The following is a 25,089-nucleotide window of genomic DNA, read 5'->3' on the forward strand; positions in this document are numbered from 1 at the left end:
TCCTATCACTCACACGAGGTCTTAACATTAAAAATTGATGAAAATAGCAAGTCTGAAAATAGCTTTTCTGGAGTCCAGATTAGGGCAACTGTCTAACCCGGATGGAAGCCGAGAGCCCTGGGATGCGCCGGGCAGGCCGGAGACCTTGCAGCCTGGAGCTCTCCCTGGGGGAGACCATCAGGGAAAACACCATTTCCACCGCTCAGATCTGCAGTTTCCCTGTGCTGACCGAGCGGTGACTTACTCCTTTGGCAGTGTTTGCCGGTGAAGCCCGGCTGGCAGAAGCAGGAGCCGGTGACGGGATGGCAGCTGCCGTCGCTGTTGTTGCAGACGCAGGGCTTCTCACAGCGCTGTCCCCAGCGGCCGCTGCTGCAGGCTGCAACGGAAAGCACCATTTACATTGAGAATCAACTTCAGAGCACTGCTACCGGCTTCTTTTACATCTAAATGAGAAAACAGAGAAGAAGTGAAATGGCTCCTTAAGACACAAGGCTCTGGAGTAGGCTCTCAGCTGCAGCGTGAGGCAGAAATCAATGGAAATAAATACGATTTGTGCTGATTTATTTCAGCTGGAAGTAGGGGTCTGTAGGCAGATATTATGCCATCCACACAGAGCTAATCATTCATAGTCAATCCATACCAATCAGTCCACAGTCCAAACACATAATTTCACGGAGATAAAATATCAGCTGTTGACTCAATTAACCAAAATCTACATAACCAGAATCGCTAATGGGTAAAACAAGACAGATTTGTGAGCAACCTCCACATTTCCCCCAAAAACACTGGGAAATGCAACACGGCCACAGAGGGAAATCTCTCAGCCTTTGTCAGAGCAACTTACAGATTTCATTTTAGAAATCATATAACATTAACATGATTCCAACAGCACCTCTTCTCATTTCTTGTAAGGATAAAGATGAAAGTACCAATTAGGGCGAAGAGAAACCTGGTTTTGGAGTTGAGCATCTGTTTCTTGCCTGGTGTCCAAGAATTGAAGAGCTGCCTCACTGAAACATCTCTACAAGGTGGATCTGCTTTAGCAGGGGGTTGGACTAGATGATCTCTAGAGGACCTTTCCAACCCCTAACTTTCTGTGATTCTGTGAACTGTTCTCCTATCTTTTCCTGAATAGAAATAAAAGCGTTTCTTTCCCATGGTCTCTTAATCCTTTAGACAACCTATGGAGTTACAGAAAGCTCTCTACATGGGTCTACATATTACCAAGGTTTGAGTTTTAAAATACATATATTGGTGGAAAATTCAGGTTTTCCCAGAGCTCCCTTCAGTACCAAGCCTAAGAAGCCAGGCCCAAAACTTTACTGCTGTCAACACTGGCATTTCACTTATATGATTTTCTGTGTTTAAGAGCAAGTTTAGAAAGAAGTTTGTATTCTGTTGGCTTTTTGCAAGATGGATCAAAATGAATCAAGCAGAAAATCTATGAAACAGGAAAAGGAAAGAATCAAGTAGGATGGCTTAACAAAAAGGGCACATCTGCACTCTTACACAGCCACCAATATGGAGAGCAATGCTAAAGTCAACAGAAGGGTGCTCTGCTCTTCCAACAAAAAGGATTTCTTCCAGCATTTATATTCACTAGTTAAGAAGTGACCTTAAGGCACATGACTGGTACATGCCACTCATTTGTTGAATAAATCTCCCCTAAACAAAATGAAAAATTGAGAATTAATCTTGAAACTAATCTGCACTGAAAATGAAAAACAAAACTGTCTGTCAGTCAAAATGCTGACAGGACAGATGGTATTGGGCAAAGGGATCCATAGTGTTGAAATAAGAGCTTATATCAATACTTTGCGCTTCATCAGCCATCTATTTCAATACTTTGAACTTAGATAATTAAGGATTATAACCACCCAGGCAGTGCAAACCCATAAACACACAATTTCAGAAGCAATAAGATTAGCGAAAGTATATAAAAAACTGTAATAGACTAAGGACAAACAGAGCTGCAAATGTAAGAACCAGGTAAATCCCTGGGAGATACCGTGTGCCCGTGGAGTGGACGCGCCTTGGACTTACGGTGGCTGCAGTCGTGGCCAGTCCAGCCCGGGGGACACGTGCATTCCCCAGTGACGTGGTGACACTGAACACTGCTGCCACAGCTGCAAGACAGCCCGCAGTTTGGTCCATAGTAACCAGTGGGGCAGGCTGGAAACAGATGAACAGGTTGGAATTTCACCTAGGTAACAACTCAGACCCAGACTGATCTTTTCAAACAAGACAGGCTGCTGGGTGTGGCTGGACAGAGTTAATTTTCTTCAGAGTGGCTAAACTTTGGATTTGTACTGAAACCAGTGACGTGTTAGTTACTGCTGAGCAATGTTTACATAGAGTTGAGGTCTTTTCCTCCTCACCCCACCCCACCAGCAAGTGAGCTGAGATTGCAAGAGAAGTTGTGAGGGGACACAGGCAGGACAGCTGACCCCAACTGACCTGAGGGATATTCCACACCATAGGACACCATGTCAGCAGATAAAGCTGGGGAAGGAGGAAGCGGGGCACATTCAGAGTGCTGGTATTTGTCTCTCCAAGTAACTATTCTGTGTGATGGAGCCCTGCTGTCCTGGGGATGGCTGAGCACTTGTCTGCCTGTGGGAAGTGGGGAACGATTTCCATGTTTTCCTTCACTTACGCTCATGGCTTTTGCTTTTCCTATTAAATTGCTTTTAGCTCAACCCATGAGATTTCTCACTTCTACTCTTCTGATTCTCTCACCCATCGCAACGCAGGGAAAGGGAGTGAGTGTCTGTCTGTGGCTTAGCTGCCAGCTGGGGTTAAACCACGACAGACAACAACAAGTTGCCCCCTAAAAACATGAATTAACTGAATCCCCAAATCAAAATAGCAAAATGAAAGAAACACCAGGTGTCTGAGGTGCAGTTCTGTAAAGCAAGGATAGCTTGAGGGGCTTTCAGGTACTTCTGCATGTCAGGATCAATCAGTAAAGCAAAAGCGAGTGCTGAGCAAGCCTTTATCACAAACGATTTTGTGATTAACAAAGAGAAAAAACATGCCACCCCTGCTTCTTGCACAAAGCAGTGCTGTCCCTGAGAGCCCATCTATGCCAGCATGGCAGCTGTGCTCAAGCAGAGGCTGGATAAGGAGCCACGCCATGATGGCACAAACCAGTTGCTTGACCATATTCCTATGGTCTCTGGTGGATCTGCAGGCACCACTGATACTACTCCTTCATCCTCACTGCTATGTAATCCTGGGTTAGCTATATCAAGCAGTATTGCTACAAACAAAACCCAAGAGTGTTTGCCATAGAGGTCAAATGGTACCACTTTGCCAAGCAACCTGAATTACAATGCAAGTATTGTGGCTATTAAACATTGCATTTTTAAGTATATATTGTCCTAAATTAGGTCTCACAATAACACTGATCTGGGATGCAGTTTAGCTTGTCATCTGCACCTATCTATAATCTCCCTCTAGTAAATTATGTCAAAGCCAACCTGGGGAATTCCTGAAGCCAAAGGGTGCTTTATCTTGGATCAGTGTGTCTAATATAACAAGCATCTTGCAGAAGAGCAAGAAGGCAGAACTCAAACTGAGTTTCTTTCCCTGGGAGGCCGATGTGAGGACGTACCCTCAGAGCAGGAGGCCCCGCTGTAGCCGGGGGCACACTCGCAGGCTCCGGTTTCTCTGTTGCACTGGCCCCCGTTGGCACAGGGCTTGCAGGAGGACTGGCAGTCTGGTCCCCACTGGCCTGGTGGGCAATCTAGGGAAAAAAAGCACAAGAGATGTCCCCAGTGCCATTTTCTATTTCAAGGCAATTACAGATTTCTGCTGTTACCTTAAGGAACTTAGAACAACAGCACAACTAAGCTGGATAAAGGACCATTATACCTCTAGACCTACAGTGCTGTCACAGGAAAACTTCTGAAAGAGTCAACTTTCAGGGCAGGTATCCCTGCCCTGCAACACATGAGGACACATCTAAAGACAATCCAGGGGCTGTTTTCTGAACTCCATGATGGTGCACCCATTTTTCATTTGGTTTCTGATACAATAACATCAGCAGCATTTGGACATATCTGAAGAATACAATACTGCACTCAGTGAAGGAAATCTGCTCAGCTCTGGGAGCTGCTGCAGTGCCCCAATATCTCTGCCCAACTTGTATAAACCCAGCCCAGTATGCAAATAACTATGATTAATTGGAGCACAAAGATGGGTCAGAGTAGCTGGATCATGTGCCCTACTTTACAAGTGATCCCACGTGGTGGATGTCATATATTCAGCACCAAGTCCATTCTGCAAATGGAGCATATTGCCTTGCAGCAGGTTTGATGGGAAATAGAATAATTCCACTTCTTATCATGCCTTCCAAAGCATTGCCACTCATTGCCCTGGTCCAACAGTGAACACACCTTCCTCACATGTAGCACCAGTCTTCCCAGCTGGGCAAATACACTGCCCTGTCTGTGGATCACATGGTGCTTCTCCACAGCTGCACTTCTGCTGGCAGCTCACCCCAAAGCTCCCAGGCTGACAAGCTGGTCAAAAGAAACCCAAAGACACAATTAGTATAACAAAACATTTTGAAGACATCAGGAGGCATCAACAACAGCAATTTTTAACTATGCTGTGCTGGTACCAAGTGATCTGTGTCTCAGTGACCAGTGGTCTGTAATTTACTGCAACAGAGCTCTAGAATATCGGTGCCTGAAGTTTTAAAGGGAACTATAGTTACCTGGACAAAAGTTAGTTTTAGCAACTGGCCTCAGTCTTGTGCCTCAGCCTTCACAAGAAGTGACACAGCAGTTGCCAGGCTCCAAACTGCAGTTTGGCTTCACTGAGGAACTGCCAACTTGTATCAACAACTGCACCCTTTTATTTACAGCTTCTATATCTGAACATTAGTTTCCTCAGTGGGATTTCTATCCAAAGGTACCTCCCAGGGAAACACACAGTGTGTACCTACGGAAATGGCACTTGTCTCCGTGGAACCCAGGTGGACATGGCTGCTTGCAGACTCCTGTCTCACGATCACACAAAATGTCAGGAGGACAGCTGCACCTCAGTTTGCAACCAGTCCCATAAAAGCCAAGTGAGCACTCTGGGAAATCCAAGCAGACACAGGCAGAAACGTGTATCAGAAAAAGGAAAAGTTAAGAAAACTGAACAAAAGTCAGAAAATCATGTGGCAGAAATGTGTAAAAAAATCTATTCCAATGTACATTTTAGAGGGGCTGATAACAAAGTGTAAACACTTATTAAACACTTGCATGGACATTTCAAAGAGGTTACTGCTTAAATACAACCTAGAAACAGAGTGGTAGGATATATTAAATTACAGTCATTACAGAATTACTCTTCTTATCTGTCTGTACCTTCTGTTGCTCTCTGCTTTGGTGCAAAGCCAGTGCTGGGTAAGGGATGCTCGTCCCTAGAACCCAGTACGTCACCAGGAGTGCTGAAAAGATTAAATATCACCACTATTATTCTCCACCGACCCCCCAGAACTTTAGTGTCATAAATCTGACATGTTCCTGCCTGCCTAGAGAGGCATACGGAGGGAGAATCTTTATTGTGTTACTCTATTACTGTCTGGAGAGGGCTACTGAGACATGCAAACATGAATTTGGAATACCATTCTCTTTGAACTACCTGCAAAAGCTGCAAAGAATAAGTTGAATTCAAAGACCTGCAAATCTGAAGGAAAAGTAGCATTACTAAAAGCATTTACAAACAGCCCTGCTGCAATAAACCCCAGGTTTTGCCACTTATTTATTGTCTGTGTAGATAAAGGAAAGAAGAAAAGTGAAGACTCCCACAAATCTTCATTACTTAGGGCTGTGTTAGAATTTGGTTTCTAGGTTTCTGTTGTCATTTGATCAGGCTAAAACTCTTGCATTCTTAAGCTGTATTCCCCTTGATGTACCTGTAAGCCCTGTGATAGCAGGCACTCATGGCACTTGCTGTATGCGAAAACACAGACAAAATAATTAGTAGGATATGAAAATATCAGTAGCAGCAGCAGTAGCCCAAGAAAGCAGATGGAAGAATGAGAAGTAACGCTGAGAACAAAGGAACAAGCAGACATAGGGAATTTGGCTTCCCATTGTACCTTTCTGACACTTTTTGCCGTGGTAGCCAGGCTTGCAGGTGCAAGTCCCGTTCCTTGCGTTGCATTCCAGAGTGTGCTCTTTCACACACTGACACTCCTCTGAGCAGCCAGCTCCAAAGGCCCACCTGGGACAGGCTGCAGCCAGATGGAAAGGAATCATTAGCTCTGTAATTATGCATGAGTTATTTGAAATTGCACGCTGCTGCAGAATGCAACTGCTGCAAAAAAGAAAGCAAAACGTTCATTTGACTCTCAGCAAACACATCCACGTTCCTATGATGGTGCCTATTAACGTGTGGGTGTGTAAAATATAGTTTATATCATTCCTTTATTAAGTAATTCCTTTCAAGTGATATGTGGTGAGAGCAAGAACCAGAAATGTTTCAAAGCAAACGTAAAGTTTCTGAATGAAAAAAGTATTTGAATGTACTCCAGGACAAAAGCTTTCATTAAAAAAACCCCAACAAAACACACAACTATTTTTCAGTCTTGCATAGGTTTTATGAACAAACATCTGCAAGTGCAAAGAAACCTGACCATCTATTTTGCAATATTTTTGGTTTGATTCTTTTTATTCCCATTTAGCATTTCACCCTCATCCTGCCCCAGCCAGTCTTGCTCCTCAGCTCCCATTCCAACTGTATCAGCAGGCACTGACTGGCTCCAACCAGGCTTTAAGCTCACCAAGAACCCTGCCTATCCCAATCCAACCTTACCTTTGTGCATCGGTACATCTGAGTTTTTAGGTGAAGATTAACTGTGAGATGAAAAGATTAACGAAGTTTCTGTGGCTTTCCAGCAGATGTCAAAAATCACATCCTCTTGCTCCACCCAGCTCTGTGCAGAACTCAGAGCCTTGCTCATTTTTCACATGGTAAGGAATCTTTTCTAAGACGGTGATATTGTTCATGTGTTAAATAAACAGATGTAAAAAATTCAGTGGACTTACTGAGATGGCAGAAGCGCCCGTAGAGCCCAGGGTCACACAGGCAGGCCCCATACAGTCTGTGGCAATGGCCGTTGTTGGCACAGTTGCATGGCTTGTTACAGTTCTTCCCAAAGAATCCTTTAGGACAACCTTTGGAGTGCACAAACACATCAGTTCTTAAGCATTAGAATCATAGAATCATAGAATGGTAGGGTTGGAAGGGACGTTTAGAGTCCAGCTCCCCTGCAGAAGCAGGTCAACCTAGATATCAGGTTGGTCAAACAGGATTTCCCTTTGGTGAATCCATGTTGACTCCCCCTGATAACAGGAATATCACATCAGCTCTCTGTTAGTTGGTGCTACAGAAAAGACCATGCTGACTTTGTCACTTTCTTCCACCCTTTGTCTTGCCTATGATTTAAACAAAAGCCACGGCAAGGCAAGCCCCAGCGTCAGAGTACACCTTGCACAACGGAGACTGCTCTCATTCAGGCCCCTAAGATTTACTGTGTACAATTACATCTGGATAGAAACATGGGGAAAGAAGCGGTGAGATTTCAGGCACATGCTACAGGCAGCAAGAGAAGGGGAGTCCGTACCATCTTCACAGAGCTTGCCATGCACGCCGGGCGGGCAGCGGCACTGCCCCGTCACGGGGTCACACGAGCCTCCATTCTGGCACTTGCAAATGCTGGCACAGCCTGTGCCGTATGTCCCAGGGGAGCAAGCTGTGGAGAGAGCAGGGAGGATGAATGGGTCAGGAAATCCTTTCCCTCTGCTAGAAGTGAAGCGAAATAAGACTTCAGTTACCCAAATTGAGCAGGCAAAGAGTTCCTCTAGTCAAGCAGGGTCTAAACAAAGACATGTCCTTTTTATAGAAGGTAACATGCATCCATCTAATATTTACTAGCTAATTTTAAAAGGACAACCAAATTAACCAAGCTTACTTATGTAAAGCACTATGTGACGTACCCAAATTCTTCCCTGCACGAGCTCCCACCCACACAATGCATGAAGTTCACAAACCATTGCCTATGATGTACAAAGCTTACAAATCAGCTACTTTAAACACATTTCTGTTTTTCCCTCCCAAATCTTAATACAAAAATAACACTCATTTTTTCTAGCACAGTCTCTCAAATTCCCTAGATGATCGTGGCAGAAAAGGATCCACAACAGCAGGGGATTCTTTCCTAAAGGCCTCATCGCTCCAGTACAACACAAATAGTGCAATGAAGACTTGCTCCACTGTTTGTAGCTCGAGCTAGCTGAGTAAATGCAGTTGCTGGAGTCATCTGACTTAACTGACATTTTATCAGTGGACATTAGGAAAGTTGACATTTCACATCAATTTCCATCTGGCTTCTTTGGTGCATTATTGTGAAAGATGTCCCTGCACGTGGCAGGGGGGTTGGACTGCATGATATTTAAAGGTCCCTTCCAGCCCAAATCCTCCTGTGATTCTGTGATACTACAGAAATTCAATTCCAGTCTTTTCAACTACTCAGCTTACCCTAAACCCATGAACTATATTAAGAAAGGAAGGGAAAAGCAGGAAAGGAATCACACGTGGCTAATTCATACATATGATGTGATGTATTTATGACTGTCAATGCCCATGGCTGATTGATACAGATGATATGATGTATTTATCACTGTCAATGCCTACTTCATCAGACTGCAGGTTTGGCCCCAGTAAAGCAGTCCCATTAAAGTTCTTTAAACTCCAGAGACGAATTCCACCAGATTACATGCATAGAGATCTACTGCAAATACAGAGCAAAAGTGACAGTGTTATTTATGAAGTGAATCAAAGAGTTTGCATCCTGTCTTGAAATTTGTATAATCTATCCTGAACCACTAAAGCACCCTGAATAGAAGAACATCCTAACTTGATAGCTTAAACTGTCTTAGGTAGGCTAGAAATTATCTTCTGAATCCTCTTTATTCCTATTCTTGCAGCTGTCCCCAGTGTTTACAAACCAAACTCCTGAGCATCCTCCCAGAATAACTACGGGAAGACTCCTGGTTTAAATCATTTGCTGTTTTTTTTTTCTGTGTTCCTGTCCTTGTGATGATGCCTCCTAAACCATCTTGATGGCAATTAATCTGAAGATTGGTGTCTACCAATGCTAAGTAATAACTCTTCATCATCTATTTGTCTCATCAGTGACAGCACAGACTTCCTAAGTATGATGGGCCATCATGCCACACACTGTGAAACAGACCCATCTCAAACATGCAGAGGAACTGCTGTGTGAGACTCAGACAAGCAACACAAGTTTTGCTGAACTGCTGATGAAGAGCAGCACATGGTACATCAAGAAATCACTGCTCAGTCTTTCCAGTTGGTTGATACATACTTCTGAGCCAGAAAGATCTTCTGCCAGAAGGCAGGAATAAGAAAGGTAGAAAGCTCCCACAAAGGGTACTGGTCAATTTGGCAAGAGGATTCTGAAAAATGCAATTTCCAATGTTAGAAATTAACCATCCCAAGAAAATGATAAGGTAAAAAAAACCCCACAACAGGCCCAAGTTTACCAATGCAAGGAAAGGAGGGGGAAAAGGCAATATCTTGGGATACCATAAAGGAAAAATCAAGTTTAGCATCTATGTCCACTCAGATTGCCACATCACCTGCCAGGGCAGACTTCTGAAAGTCAGGGAGGAAAGTTGTGCAGCAAAGCATGGCTGGCAAAGTTTGGCACTGTTCAGCAGCAGAGTGGATAGGAATGATCCCCAACACAAACACTTAGGAAGGGTAAAGCACTGGAGAGAGCAGAGAACTTGTTTCAGGGTTTGGATTGTACACTGTAGCATCCCTTACAATATCTATTACATATACCACAATACAAATTTTGGTCTGCTTGTGGGGTGGCTGTGTTCCTTGGGATGCTTTACAGATTACAACAGGTTACTCCTGTGTCCTTCCTATCTGCAGGGTAACAGCACTGGGACAAAGTCCCCACCTTTCAAACACACTGTACTCACTTTCGTTACAGATAATGCCAGTCCACCCAGGTGAGCAAACACAGCCACTGTGTTCACTGTTACATCTGCCTCCATTCAGGCAATCCTCACAGCTCAAGCTACAGTCATTGCCAAAAGTGTCATCAAGACAAACTGAAATGAAAAAAAAAATACAGAAGGCTGAGGGAACATCCAAACTAAATACTTCCACAAGCTCTTACCTCTTGTTCCAGATGCACAAGTGCAAAAAGGAACCTACAGCACACTGACAGTCTGAAAATAAAGTATTCACATCATTAGTGTTGTAAGTACCACTGACTCATCACAAAAGACAGTCCCAAATGGAGATTCCCAGGTTTTCCTCTTCAAATTTTACAGTCTAAATGAAAGGAAAGCTGGGACTGCTGCTGGAATTTACTCCCCTAAAACTACTCCCTCACTTAAAACTACTTTTTAAAAGGTAAATGTTTTGCATTCTGAAAAACTGAATTTGAACTTAATGTTTGATAATATTGCATGTAGTTAAAAGTATTTCTTGGGAGAGAATCTCCTTTTCTCTTTGTTAGGCTCTCCTTTTTCCTCTTCCATTGCAGTAGGTGGATGAAGTGCTACTTAAGCATAGTTCAGTGACAGTTTTAACTGCATAGAGTGTTATTCTAGGAAAACAAAGCATAACATACATTTTATCACTTCTTTTTCCTTCATGGATATGAAAAAAAAGGTCAGTTTTTAGTTTATATAGGAAACCTTACATGAAAATGCATTCCTCCCTCACATTCCCCACTCTCCTTTTCTCCCTTGAATCCGCAGAGACCTGTACCCTCATGTTCTCCCTTTGTGGGGGTCTATTGAGAAAGGCATAGAAAAGAAATGTTATTCTCTGCTAAAATCTCTTGGTGACATTAAGATCCTATCCACATGGTTGGTTTATTGCCTTTGAGGCTTCATGGCTGTGGCTGGAGGCTTTTTGGAAGGGGATTTGGAACACCACCTGAAAGCGAGATGGCAGATTATTTCAGCTAACAGTAAGTCAGCAGGCTGGTTGTTTTTCACCAGCAATTTTCCATGTGAGGCCAGGTTTCCTCCAGGTCTCAGGACCCAACTGTTCTTTTTTCTGAAGCTGAACAAATGCCCAAGCTTTCAGAGACATTCAGAATCCCAACATTCCCAGCTGGAACAAGTTATAGATTCATAATTAAGGAGAAGGTTAACACATAAGCATTTAAAAAGTCAGGCTTCTCATTCAATCTACAGAAAACCCTTACACCAGCTTATTGTTTATCATTTTATAACAGAGATGGCATCAGAAAAATGTGTCTGAAAGCAAAAGGAATAAATCAACATTTGGGAGGTAAAAGAACTTACTAAACCATTAAGGTTCATTCCTCTGTCACCCTTTCTTACAAACCCTCATGTGCTGCAAAGCCTCAGCTTTAGAAAAGGCATAGGTAACTCAGTGATGATTGATAACAATCAAATTAATGTGGCTAGTATTAAAAAAACATGCAAAAACTGATCAATAAATATTTGATTGTGGTTTCCAGGCCTGATAATTTTGCCTGTGGTTCTCTCATTTATCAGTTTCCCAATTGGCTATCAGTGTAGTTGAGTCCAGCTGGATGCTACGTAATTTGGAAGGTCTAAACAGTTTTGTTCATACAAATAAGCTAATTTTTTATTAAAGCCAAGACCAGTTCCTGCTTTTTGCCTGTAGGGCACAGTCCTCAGATGAGTAATTAGAGCTCATATAAAAATCACAGGACATAACAAAACAAAAATAAGAAACCTCATTCCTCCCTGGTGACCCACCAGCATATATTGCTCTCATCAGAAAGCAAGCACAGGGCTTCTACCACTTGAAGAGTAATATGGGTTAAGTTTCCACCTTCAGGTTTAAAGACTGAAGTCATGCAAAGTCCAGGTGGGGTGCAAAGCTGCTCCACTCCTGTGATTACGTGACTATGTGCTGTTTGCCATCGGTCTGTGCTTTTCCTGAACATGCCCAAAGCATCTCCAGGGACCTTAATGTCCAGAGGGTTGTTTTTCCCACAAACAACAATGCAAATATCTTAAGTAAAACCCCCTCCAAGTATTATAAAGGGACTTGTGAACAGGCACACATACCCCTAGCACTCTCATTCCAGTTCTAGAAGAAAGAGCATTTCCCAAGGGCTTCTTCTCAGTTGAGCAGTTTTGGTGGATTTTGTGCAGTAACCCGTGCAATCAGCACCCCCCCCACCCCCGCCAGGGACGAACAGGATCTTTCTGTCTGCTGCCTCCAGGCCTTTTTGCAGACACCCTGTTTTCCCAGAAGCCTCCCATCCCTTGCTTGCTCTGCTGCTCACTTTTCCCCTGCTTAGCCCCGCATCCCTCCCCATCCCCTCCAGGCAGCTGCAACCAAGGAGCCTCCCCTTGCTCTGAACACATCTATGGTGTGTTGGATGGCTGCAGGTGATGCCCAGTCACTCACCAACCCTGTGCACCAGGGTGAGTTCTCCTCGAGGGTCCTCATCCTCATAGCGGGCACCAAGTGCGTAGCGCAGGAGCTGGGGGGGAGCTCTGAACTGCAGCCCTGGCGCCCCAGCAAACCCCGCTGCCTCCTCCGGCTCCACCTCCTCCTCACCTACAGCTGACACACACAGACATCACAACCTGCCCCAACTCTTCCTTCACAACATTTTAGTATCATTTACACCTCTTTTTAATAGGCTAGTAGATTCTCCAGCTGCACTCTTGTGCAGTCTGCACAGATTCATTTTCTCACTTGTACGTCTAAACAGAGTTTCTGCTACTCAAAACAAGAGACAAGGGTCAGGGGGGAAAAAACACTCTGCTGCTCTCCCTGTCTTCTGGAAATAAAGGGTTTTAAGAGTCAAAAAACACACCAACCCCCAAAAAGAGAGTTTCATTTTCCTCACTTGAAGTCTGAGATGATTTTCAGTTGATGAAAGTCATTCCTCTAGCTCATTTTGGACATGACAAATATAGAGAGTGAAGCTGGCTGTCTCCATTTATTTTCTGAAAATCTAATACATGAGCCTTAAAATGATAGGAAATCAGATGACTTTCTTTTTTGGAGTTGGTTAAAATATCAAAGTGCCCAGGGTTTAGCAGGTGCTAAACTTGATTATAAAACTAAGTTGCCAGATTAAACACTGTGCTGGTTATACTGGCAGAAATCCAGCATCGCAGCAGTGACTTTAGTGCAACACTTGCCTTGGTTCATCAAAGCAGAATCTGGCTACTTTTTTTTCCTCAGGATGTTAAACTCCATCAAACAGTGCAGGAAAAACTGTTAAAATAGTATTTCTTTCTAAAAAATTTCAAACACGGCCAGGGGATTTAAGTGTTCATCTCCCATTAATCTTTGGCAAAACCCATTACTTGAGGATGAACTTGGGATCCATGTTTTGCACGTAGCTCTACCCTGGCCACATTCAGAGACAGCTCGTTGGACTCCCAAAACCCCAGGATCTGTGAAAATCTCATCTGAATTCACATTTTAAATCAGTGGGAAATACTTTAATGGCCTTCGAAACGTAAGCATAACTTACCAATGCAAGACCATCTGTTAACATCAAACCTGTAACCCTCCTTACAGGCACACTCGTATGATCCCAGAGAATTAATACAGAAATGGTCACAGTTGCCGTTATCAAGATGACATTCATCCACATCTAGAAAAAAAACAGGTATCAATGGTGATGAGGTGCAATTTCCTCTGCTTGGGTAGTGCCTGCCTGCATCTGAAAAATTAATCTGAACATAAGGAAATCTAATTTTCTAAAGATTTTTTTTTGGGGAGGGTCTCCATTTCTCACTAGTGTTGGAGCTATTAAAGCATTTCAGTGCAACATGGAAGAGATGATTTCACCTGTTTTTGTCTCAGGTGAAAACAGCTGCTTTAAGCTGTTAAGCTCAGCTGATCCCTTCAGTTATTTTAAAGGCTCTCCTTTTGTAGAAGCAGTCTTTAACACACATCAACATACAGTGGCCACAGAGAGAGGAGGAAAAGTTCCTCTCTGCTGCCTCGTCTCCCCCAGCCAATACTGGATGCTGGGTTATTACCACCTTCCAGCCTCACAAAGTGGAAATGACACATTTGTGAAACCTTATCGGCAAAGCTGGCACATGGTCACTGATTCCCTTATTAAGGAAATGCCCACAAAGCCCTGGGATGAGCTTTGACAGTGTTTCTTCCTCCCATCACTGCGCTGGGTCTGAGCGAGCCCCTGGGGCTGAAGGACTCACCGTCACAGGCGCAGCCGTCGCTGCTCAGCTGGAACCCTCCCTTGCAGGCACACTCGTAGCCACCCACGTAGTTGATGCAGAATTGGGAGCAGCAGGACTCGCCTGTCTCACACTCGTCCAGCTCTGCAAGGCAGGGGCAGCTCCATCAGCCCTTGGACACACTCTGGGCTGCTACCATGGTTTTGCTCTGTAGCTGTTGTGCTTTCCAGGACATGACTTTCTGTGTCTCCTCTCCCTTCACTCACATAAACCACTGCCTGAATGCTGACAGCAGCTGTCTTTCACCTTCTCCCACAGTACCCAATAAACACCTTCCAGGTCCAGGGAGAAACATCTTTTGTGCAAATCATAGCTACCACAAGGTGATTTACAAAACAGACAACAACAGCCCACAAATACCATCTATTTAACAGCAATCGACATTTAACTGTTCGGATTTTATGTTCAATCTTTTTCAATGCAAACTAACAGTGAAACCACACACTCTGATCCACCAATGCATTCTCTGGACATCAGCAGCCTGCTAGCTGCAACTGTGGTTTGTGATAACTAATGGCCCATTGCCTTATCCTGCCCCGTGTCCATTCAGGAACTGGTATCATCAACACCACTGTTCTGGTGATGAGATATGAGCCTCAGGCTGTTATCTTTTCATTGCAGGCTCTCAGCTGATCTCAGTCCTTGCAGCCTGCTGAGAGGGTTGGTGGCCATTCAAGGGCCACCTTGTCAATGCTGAGTCTGCAAAAGGCTTTTGAATGTTACCCAGATGAGCAGCCACAGATGGAAAAGGTCAGTGTCTCAATTAACCTTGGAAGAAGTACCAACATTATTAGGAAACACTGACAGGAGAAAGAGGAGAAAGAAAATGTAATTAATCAATTGAGGTGAGCAGGTCAGCATGAAAATGATTAATGCAGGTTATTTGAACACGGAGTGTTTTCCACAAATGTCACAAGCCGAGCTCCTCTGCAGGATGTCAGACGATGCCTTGCTCTGGGGTCCAGCAACAGCCCCTTGTCTGTGCAGGAATGTGAAATGTGTATCCAACAAAAAGAAGATTTTCACTGTTAAGAGCAGCTTGTTATGTCCTCAGCTTTGCCAAACCCTTCCCCGGCGCTTCCACTTCTGAAATCCTCATCAGCAGGTCTCTGAGCTGAGGCATGGGCAGGAGGCTCTTCCGCCTCCTCTCATCCCTACACCAACAAGACTGCAAAAGCCATCCGACCCCTGTGAAACTTTAGTTACAAACCTGCCTCCCTGACCATCTTTTCTTCTGCTTTTTAAGCTCCAGCATCAATTGCCCTGGCAAATCTCAGTGCTTCCTCCTCCCTTGCTCCTTCCTCTCACTTGCCTTTTTTTTCTTGCAAGACTCTTCTTGTCTATAATGCCTCTCACACTCACCAGAGCTCCTGCTCTCTACCTCTCCTCACATCTTACTGTACTGCTCTGTGATGCCTGTCCTTCCCTCCACATTTCTTGGCTATCCTTTAAAATTTTACTGGCATAGTGACAGCAAGCCTAAGCTAGCATGAGATTCAGTTTGGCATAGCAAAAGCCCTTAAAAAACAACAACAACAACAAAAACCACACAGTAAAATCATTTAAAAGATAGAGGAATTTTTGAAGTCCTCTCTCAAAAACAAATCGAACTCCAGTGGTTTTACTTCTTAAGGGGGACTTCTCACAGCCAGAAGTGCAATCCCATCACTGAGCAAATGTGATGGAAACACAGCAGCTTCTGTAACATGGAGCTTGCACATGAAGCACTTCAGAACAGCTCCCAGACAGAGGAAAGTAAGTCAGGTGAGTGATGCTTGAGGGGGACACAATGAGATATGGCCATGGCAACTGGTGATGCACTGAAATGCCATCTTGGGAGGCAGAACTCCTTCTCCTCATTAATTAATAATCCCAGCAAACACGCAGAGCGAGGCAAGCTGGAGCAGCGGCTGAGGAAGTGCCGGAGGACAGCAATAATTAAAACATGTAGAAGAAGGGAAAGGGACAGGAAGGTATTTCCTTGAGAGACAGCTCTCCTGCAGACTCCCTTTGCAGACAGACCCAGCACACCTCCTCCCTCCTCCCATGTAGATGCAGAGTTGCCATGAATTACCTGCACACGTTTTGCCATCGAAATGGAGGCGATAGCCATGGTGGCAGGAGCAGCGTGGCCCCGCAGCCGTGTGCTCGCAGTGCTGGGAGCAGCCACCGTTGCTGTCCTGGCAGCTATCCACAATTTCCATTTCGATGCCTGGTGGAGAAATTCATCAAAAGGATGTTAAAAAGCAAGTGCAGGAGGAGAGGCACAGGAGGATGAGCCTTCTGTAAAAAAGCATCCATAAAGTGACTGCTGGAGCAGGACATATAAACTCTGTTCCCACACGCACCCGGGAAGAGAACATTCTGGAGTGACTGAACTCTGGGTATTTGTCTCCTTGTGTCTTAGCAGTGGATGCTCTTGACTTGGGAAACATGAAGCTGGCTCATCATTTCAGCAGGCTGCCTGCTATGGGAGTGTTCACAGGTTTCCTGAGATTTATGCTTTGTTTGAATGCAACAGTGAGTTCTACCTTTGGCCCAAAGGAACTGAGGAACCCAGGTGGTCCATCTCAACCCAGACTGCTCATGTTTTCCACAAAAAGCAGCTCTTTATTTTGTATGCAAGTGGGAAAGAGCTGAAGCCTGAAACAAAATCAAACCCAAATGCCTTAAAACTTTCCTAGCAGAGTCCTGTTGGCAAGCCTCACTCCCAACACACAGGAAAACAACCCGTAGGACACACATGGCAGCTCCTCTGTTGAGACTCGGTGCCGCTACAAGTAAGAGAAGGTAGCGGTAGGATGCCATTGCCAGCCCTTTTCACCCTGACAGACCACCATGCTTCTGCACTCAGCTGTGCTGGACTGTCCTCACAACATTTTGGCCAGGTGTAGTGGAAACCCTCCTATAGGAAAGGGAACATCTGGCCACCTCATTTCCATCCAGGTACTTGATGATTTTGTCAGGATGAAAAAAAGCTACAAGCTCAGTTATAAAGTTTCTCTTGAATGAGTCAGATTGTCTTGTTAAAGAGCTATTTAGAGAGGAATTAATTTCCCATACTATGTAGTCCCTCCTCCCTAAAGGAGCCACTGTACTGCCAGAAAAATCCCAGCTCTGGGTGGTGGCCATCAGATCTGGTACAGAAGGATGGCATTTTCCCACTCCTGCAGTTCACAGACAATTCTGTGTGGGTGGCTCTGATCCCACCTCTTCTTGCATCCCCAGGGAGGAATCTGCCTGCAGACAAGAATGCAAGTCTGGCTGGAAGAGAGTATAAACTGGAAGAACATATATGGAGGGCGACTTCTCATGCATGGTATCATTATTTGCACCTAGGAGAAGAAATCTAGTCTGCTGCCCAGTGTGTCCCAGTGTGTTAAGCTGGGATTTAGGAAACTCAGTGATCAAATGCAGAACCTGACTTTATACACCATCTTCATCATTTATTTTGTCTCAGTTTTTCATTGGTAAAACTGGAAAAGCAGCTCTTCCCCAGGCCACTGGGGAAATGAAAGAATAAACAAAGATCGTAGATTGCTCAAACACTGGGATAATCCTGACCATAAATATATGCAGAATGTTGTTATTTCCCTTGTTTGCTCTGCAGTACTCTATGTAAAGGCACAGAGAAGCACCATCCCCTGAGACCTGCTCAACATCAAGGAAAAGATATTATCAGAAAATGTCAATGGCATCAAAGTGGTCTAAACCACTTTTTTTTTGTCCCCATAATAGATGATTTCTTGTCTATATATTGATTGCATTTCCTCTGCTATTGCTTTACTCACAGTTCCCCATCATCTATGAAATAGTTCTCCAGGATGTCTCTGACATAATTGCTTTTTGTTTTTAACATATGTTAATGCCTTGGAACTGATTTTCATCCTAATTGAGTGTTTCTTACATACAGGTTCTCAAAGAAAGCATTCATTCACTGGCATGTTTTCCTAAGGAAATTCTGCTGAAAGTTCTTGCACATTACTATTAGATTGAATGAAGTTTTGCCTGCTTCTGCTAAAACAGGTCATGCTTTTGTCTGCATTCCAGTGAGCTTACGTTAGGTCCAGAACACCACCGACTCTTCCACATCACCTCCTTCATTCATCTACATCTGCCCTTGAGGACAGCCCAGGGGTCACCTATCAGTTAACAGGGCTGGGACTCAGTCCCTTTCTCGAGAAAAGCAGTACTAAGAAACCCCACTGGCATGAGCTAAGTATGTGAGGGAAGACAACAGGACTCAGCATCATTTTAGTTTGGGAAATTGTAGTTGTTCAAGTGGATTTTTTAATCCCCAGTCTTGTATCTACTTAACAGTGTCAGTAATCTCAGGAGAAACAGAAGGAAATCTAAACAGATGAAGAGAAGAGCTGAACATCACTTGCATTTTCTTTTGCATCAGATGCAGCATATAAATAAAACCTGAGAGAAGGAAGGCAGGGATGAATACATTTCCTAGAATGGCAGTATTCTGGTCATTGTGGAATAGAATTCACCAGCCTCTGAAGATAAACCAACAGGGCTATTTGCTCTTTGAAACGCAATAATTAAGGTCTGCGAACACAGGCTTAGGAATGTATCAACCCGCAAAAACAGCAGTAGCAGAAGACGAAGGAAATAGTATTAAGCTTGAGCTTTTGCATACATTTATTTGGCTGGGAGTGCTAATCCAACTGAATTAAAAATGAAGCATAGCAGTTTGCAGATAAGATAGCCTGAGATGCATAGCTGTGTAAGTGTCACTTACGGTAGCATTGCTTTCCATCAGCCCCCAGCTCGAAGCCCGGATTACAGACACAGGTGAAGGATCCCAGAGTGTTCACACAACGATGAGCACACCTGGCTCTCCCTTCTGCACACTCATCAATGTCTGTAAAGAGGACAGAAAGGCAGAGACATTCATTTGGATACTCAGATAAATTAAGGCTGCACTGTAGGCACATGGCTGTATTTCCAAACGCCTGTTGAAAAGAGCATCCTGACGTTAGGGTGCAAATGACAGCATCTGATGAACCCACGAATGCAGAACCCACAGCTTTATTCTCCAAAATAGTATCTTTTTTTTCCCCCCTAAACACTGCTGACTCTGAATCTCTCAATGTGCTTATTTACAATATCAAACATATTTACAGCAGGAGCTGAAGGAGTTTGTTTATTGTTCCTGTAGCAATGGCAAAAGAAGCCATATGAAGAACCCAGAAAACAATCCTATCTCCTGGTACTTTACAAGTATCACTGGGTCCTCACAGCTATTATATTTAAATCAATATCTGATTGTTTCATCAATGTCAAATGATTTGGGTTATGTGATGGTTGGATCTCAGCAGGTACAGTGGAGACAGATCTCTGGGACATCCCTGAATCCTGCAGCTTCCTTTCCAGAAGTCTAGCAGGGAGATACCTACTCTAAAAAGAGGAAAAAAAGAGGAATTTCATCCCATCTGTAACAAAAGAAAAAAGGTGAAGATCTGGAGATGGGGAGAGTGCTCTCCACACAGTCCTCTGTCAAGCTTTCCACTCACTAGTCTGTATTTTGAAGTTAAATGTCACCAAAGGCATCTATTTTCCTAAAATCTCAGTGAAGCATAAAAAGGAATAAAGGAATAATTACTGAAAGAAAAGCAAAGCAACAACTTACACTAAACACAGCTGCTGTGGAGCCCAGCTGCAGAAAGCACCAGTCTCCTTGCAAAGACTGGCATTATCTTGCACGCGGCAAACCCCTAACGCACCTCCTGCTGCTCCTCTCGCTCTGACATCTTGCTTGCAAAATACAGATTATGTGTTGCACGGATCCTGGGTCAGTGTCTCACACACAGAGATGGGTCCAGTGTGCAGCTCTTCACCTTTTACCACAGTAAAACACTTCCTAACAGGTTTTCTTCCCTCCATATGAACCGTAACCCGGTGCCATACTCACGGCCCTTTGTACTTGAACACAAGTAGCTTTACGAATGCAATCAGCTTCCTTGCAAAAAGAGGCCCCAGGCAGTGCAAACACCACACACCAACTCATGAAAATTTCAGGATAAATGACAGCTGCTCTGAAGCAGCAACGTGAGGAGCTGCTCTGTAGAATAAAATGGGTTCTTTCTCCTTCTCCTGGATTTCATTGCCATTTTGCAAACAGGGTAATGCTGGCAAATGCCATACAGGTTGTTTTCTCTTTTTCTGCTTCTTCAAATAGAAAGATTAAAAGTTGGAAAACTGAAGCACAACCACTATCCTGCACATGTTTCTTCCTATCTTGTAAATACAGCTAATAGCTCCAGTATGATAGTTGCCCTCTGCCTTCTCCTAGCTCCATTTCCAGAGTCAAATACCAGCTTGAATGTTGCAAAAGACGTTGAGTAATTTCTAGGAGATAAACCAATAATTGTATATTCGTGGTAAGGCATGATGCTTAATGATTCAAAAGACTTAATGATTCAGAAGACCATGAGGTTGGGAAGACAATTTATTCCAATATCTAACATTGCAAGTTACTTAGTGCTTTTGTTTATATGCAAATTAAGAGAATTGCCAATGTGTATCCAAGATAAAATGGGCAACATGCTGACCTTAGATGGAAACAGCAGTGGGTTTAATACTATTGTATCATCAATGAAGTGTCTACACCACTTGAAAAGACTTTGCTTTTTCAGTAACCTTACCCACTGAGTGATCAATCCTAGTGAGAGGGGAGTCACTGGGGTGTGCAATGCTACTCACATAAGGGCTTACAGGCAACTGAGTAAAATACTGAGGGTAGGAAGCACCCAGCAGTCTCTCTACATAAACCAACAACTTCAATATTGGCAAAATTTTGGCCAAGTTTTGAAAAAGAAGAGTTTATAAGCAATATCTGAAGATATACCCTGATGCTGACAAAGCTGTTAAAAATCTGTGCACCACAAAGTCCACAAGTCCTTTTTACTTCATAAACCTGACAAACCATCTAGCTTCCAAGCACCATATTGAAAGAGAAAAGCAGGTATTTTGATCTTTAATTCCCCCATCTTTTGGGTCAGAAATGCTTTAGATCCTTTTGAAAATCCCAGACTAAATACATGACTTTGGAATTCAACTCTTTAAGCTCCTCTCTTTGGAAATCTTACACTTCACGATTTCTTCCCTCACAGTAGTTTCTCTATTAATATGGAAACAGTTCTGCAGCTAAAAAGCCCTTTGAATTCCAAACAGGTTTTCAGTGACCTGGTTCAGACTGTTACTTGAACCAGTTTTCCAGGAGCTGTATCTGGGGCATTATTTTAAAGGGACCCTACAAGAACAACACTACAGCATCTGGAAAGTTGCTGGAAAGCATGATATAAGAGATCACAGAGTAATTTTCACCACTACAATGGTCTTTCAAGACTATCAGCTGACACAAATATCACAGAGAGTAATGCTCTTTCTAAATGCACACATATACTTGTATAGCATACTCATTATCCTTCAGAGCTCAGGAAGCCAGGGAGATGATTAACACCTTTCTTCCCAATAAACAGCCCATAGTTTCTTACCAAAACAGGACTTTTTTTTCTGCAGAAAGATAATGCCCTGGATGACACTTGCATTTTGCAATTCCTCTCTCATTTTGACAGATTTGTGAGCATTCCCCATTCCCACTTGTGCAGGGGTTTATCACTGAAACCAATTAGAGCCCACTGTCAACTTAAAGGTCACGGTTTTGTCTGAAAACAGTCTTACCTGCCATGGGTACAACTACCAACAGCGATTACTAAAGCTGTAAGAGATTAGACTGGGGGGAAAAAAAATGACAGAACTTGGTGTATAGTAAAGCTGTTGTTTTTCAGTATGCTATTTCCTCTGATGCTGGAGAGCATTTTTCATCGAGCAGCAACAAGGCTTTACACAGCAGGAAACTGGGGTTGTATTACACCTTGGAAGTAAGACAAGAAAAGTACATTTCATCCCTGTTTTGCCATAACTGAGCAGATTTCAAGAGTTGCTCTAAACTATAGCAATTAAGACTCCAATATGTGTGAACCCATAAACATATACAACAGTGCAGTTTACCATGGAACAAAGTGTATTTAAAAGTCTCCAGAGGAAATAAATGCTGAAGAGTCCCAAAGGACCTCTTTCAGTTGAAAAACACATGCCATTCATGTTGTACATCAAGATGGGGGTTTTGAACAATAACATGCTATTTCAAGGATAAGCTGCTCTAAGTGGCAAGTACTTAGAAACACATTTGTAAAGTGCCTACAGAAGACTCCACCTTAAAAATGTCACCGTGCTTTATGGCTTTGTTTCTGAAACACATACCTGCTGGAAGCATGCTGATGTGTTTGCCCAAATAAAGACTTTGCACACATCCAAACAGACCTGCTGGAACTGTTTGGACAGGTCTCATTTGAGTTAACAGCCAGAATTTCCATATCAAAACCTGATATTGTGCATAAGGTTGAGGTATCAGTTTGGAGTGCTAGTTACACTAATACATTGCTGATAACATTATGTAGGTAAATAAAAGGATATCTTTGAAAACATATCCCCTAGGGTTCTGCTCAGTTTCAAATTGAGCTTTTTAAAAGTTATACCTATCTCCTTACAGTTCAAACTCTAATTCAAGTTACAGCACTTTAGCAATTAGTGTCTGGTTTGAGACATAGCACCAGTATTCCTCACTTGCCTCCAGCCCAACATCTCCTTCACTGGCCATCTCAAACTCTGCACAGCCAACTTCTATCAAGACACCAGCAAGAGAGTCAACATCAGTTCAACTGCACTGACAGTGGAGTCAAGGTTTCAGTAACCCTGGGGAAGGGTTCAAGGTGTTTCCCTCTAGACCTTTCTGCTTTGCTCTGCCAGTTGCTAACCACACACATACATATCTATGCAGGAGAAGGGGATAGGAAAGACCTCTGTTTTATACACAAACATTTAAATATAGAGTTTTTTCATGTCTTCCAATTTCCCCTTTTCTATGCAGCAGGTGACATTTTGTGCCACCATTTGTCACAGGAAGATGCTACCCTAGAACACCTTCAGATTTCCCCTTTTCATCTCCTGCCATCTCAAGAACACAGCCCTTCATGTCTGCAGGCTGAGAGTTTGACTTGACAGTGTTTAAAAACCAAACCAAACCCACCAAAACACTGCTCAGCATGTAGAGCTGTTGGACTTTCAAGACGATAGGTTGCAAATAGGTTTCCAAGGAACAGCAGCACTTCATCCTACATGACACTTTCAAGGCTGACAACTTGGCTCTGCAGTTCAACAATCTGCAGTCAACAAAGAATTCAGCTTCAGGCAAGAACTCATTCCTTGCTGATATGAAATATTATTTGCCGATTCTTTTTCTATTTGGTTAAATTAAATGAAATCACTATCAAACAGCATCTGTTAAACCTGCTTATTATAAAGGTTTTCAGAGCATCTAAAGCTCTAATTTGAGAATGATTACAGCATAGAGTAAAACTTGTAATACTCTGTGACATGACAACAAGCAAACACCAAATTATAGGGTAGATGTTTGTAAAACACAGTAATTTGAATAAAGATAGCAGCCTTGGAAATCCTTAGGCAAGATAAGGGTTTGTAAAGGCAAGATTTTCAGGACATAAGGCAACCACTGATTGACTTGTTTTCCACTGACATATCTGTTCCTTCTTGTAATAGATAGGTTTCAGCAAAAGCTAAAAATAACTTATTAGTGTTCTTCTTCCTACACATTTGTCTCTTATTGCTTCACTTAATAACTTCAGCAGATAAGTCACTCCATCCCATGAAGCTCTATTCCAAGCTGCTAAACACTATGGCAAAAAATATACAGCAATAATTTCATTTCTGAGATGTCTCAGGACATCCAGGAACCTCATGTGAAAAAGCCATGGTGATGCCCTCATCTGGAATGGCAGCAATATCCTTGGTGAAGTGTGAGTGTGGGCTCTGCATATTCTGTGGACCTTTTAGACCTTCTCTGCAAGGCTGTAAAGAACAGGGTCTCCAGTCCTATCTGCTGTGACCTCTAGACCACCTAAAGAAAGAGAATTGGGCCTTACCAAGTTAATTTGCTTGCTCAGAGCAACCATGACTGTAAACTAGTGAAAACATGAAGTGGTAATGAGTATGACTTCTTTCTCATGACAGGGAAGGTTAGGGGTGGAAATAGCATTAATTTATAGAAGGGAAACTCAAAGTGGCTTGAGAAAGATATTTGTTCTCACCATCCCTGGATAAACCAACAAGGAACTCACTCTAGAAGCCATCTTACATAGCTTATTCTCTCACAAAAGTATCACAGCCACTGCTGATCACATCTGTACACAGTTCACCTCTGGAGCAGGTATCTCTTTGATAGCTGGGTCTGATGCTGCACCACTCCATCCCATCAGTTTGCCTCCATGCTGCAGGCTGCATCACCCTGCTAGGTTTGGGTGTTTCTATATGGCTTTTCAGGGCTCGAGGGTGCAGCATTAGCTCCCAAGGAGTCAGTGAGGGTGACTCCACACCTGCAGCACAGCTACACCTGCTGTAGTAAATATTCTCATGGTGCTGTAGTTTCTCTGTCCAAACTAGCACTACAGCAGCCATCCTTTCTTGTTGAAAATGAAAAGCAGCCAGGCTCCCACCTTTTCTACTTAAAACATCACTAATTGCCAACCCAAATGTATTGATGGACACTTTATGCTCATTTGTTCCTGTAAATATATTGTCCATCAGCTCAACTAGCATTTTTCTCTACTGGGTGTTTATTTGCCAAGGTATCTATGGGAGAAATGCATCCTAATCAGTCTTCATTTTGCCAGCTGAGCTCCCCTTGCAAGACAGATTCTCCTTCCCCTGA

General features: G+C 43.3%; 1 protein-coding gene across 1 annotated transcript in view; it reads right to left on the reverse strand.

The window, feature by feature from the left end:
* LOC104562671 (multiple epidermal growth factor-like domains protein 6) overlaps positions 1 to 25,089 on the reverse strand; it is a 191,789-nt gene that overhangs the window by 29,155 nt on the left and 137,545 nt on the right. Inside the window, exons 8-22 of the mRNA XM_062005292.1 lie at positions 21,797 to 21,920; positions 20,945 to 20,961; positions 19,039 to 19,161; positions 16,363 to 16,500; positions 14,250 to 14,372; positions 13,553 to 13,675; positions 12,469 to 12,621; positions 10,020 to 10,151; positions 7,628 to 7,756; positions 7,050 to 7,178; positions 6,101 to 6,235; positions 4,955 to 5,089; positions 4,401 to 4,526; positions 3,617 to 3,748; positions 2,044 to 2,172 (exon numbers count right to left, since the gene is read on the reverse strand). Of these exons, the coding sequence (XP_061861276.1) occupies positions 2,044 to 2,172; positions 3,617 to 3,748; positions 4,401 to 4,526; positions 4,955 to 5,089; positions 6,101 to 6,235; positions 7,050 to 7,178; positions 7,628 to 7,756; positions 10,020 to 10,151; positions 12,469 to 12,621; positions 13,553 to 13,675; positions 14,250 to 14,372; positions 16,363 to 16,500; positions 19,039 to 19,161; positions 20,945 to 20,961; positions 21,797 to 21,920 (1,848 nt within the window). The remainder of the gene's footprint in view (positions 1 to 2,043; positions 2,173 to 3,616; positions 3,749 to 4,400; positions 4,527 to 4,954; positions 5,090 to 6,100; positions 6,236 to 7,049; positions 7,179 to 7,627; positions 7,757 to 10,019; positions 10,152 to 12,468; positions 12,622 to 13,552; positions 13,676 to 14,249; positions 14,373 to 16,362; positions 16,501 to 19,038; positions 19,162 to 20,944; positions 20,962 to 21,796; positions 21,921 to 25,089) is intronic.

This window comes from Colius striatus, chromosome 12 (genome assembly GCF_028858725.1).
Source record: "Colius striatus isolate bColStr4 chromosome 12, bColStr4.1.hap1, whole genome shotgun sequence".
Taxonomy (NCBI): domain Eukaryota; kingdom Metazoa; phylum Chordata; class Aves; order Coliiformes; family Coliidae; genus Colius; species Colius striatus.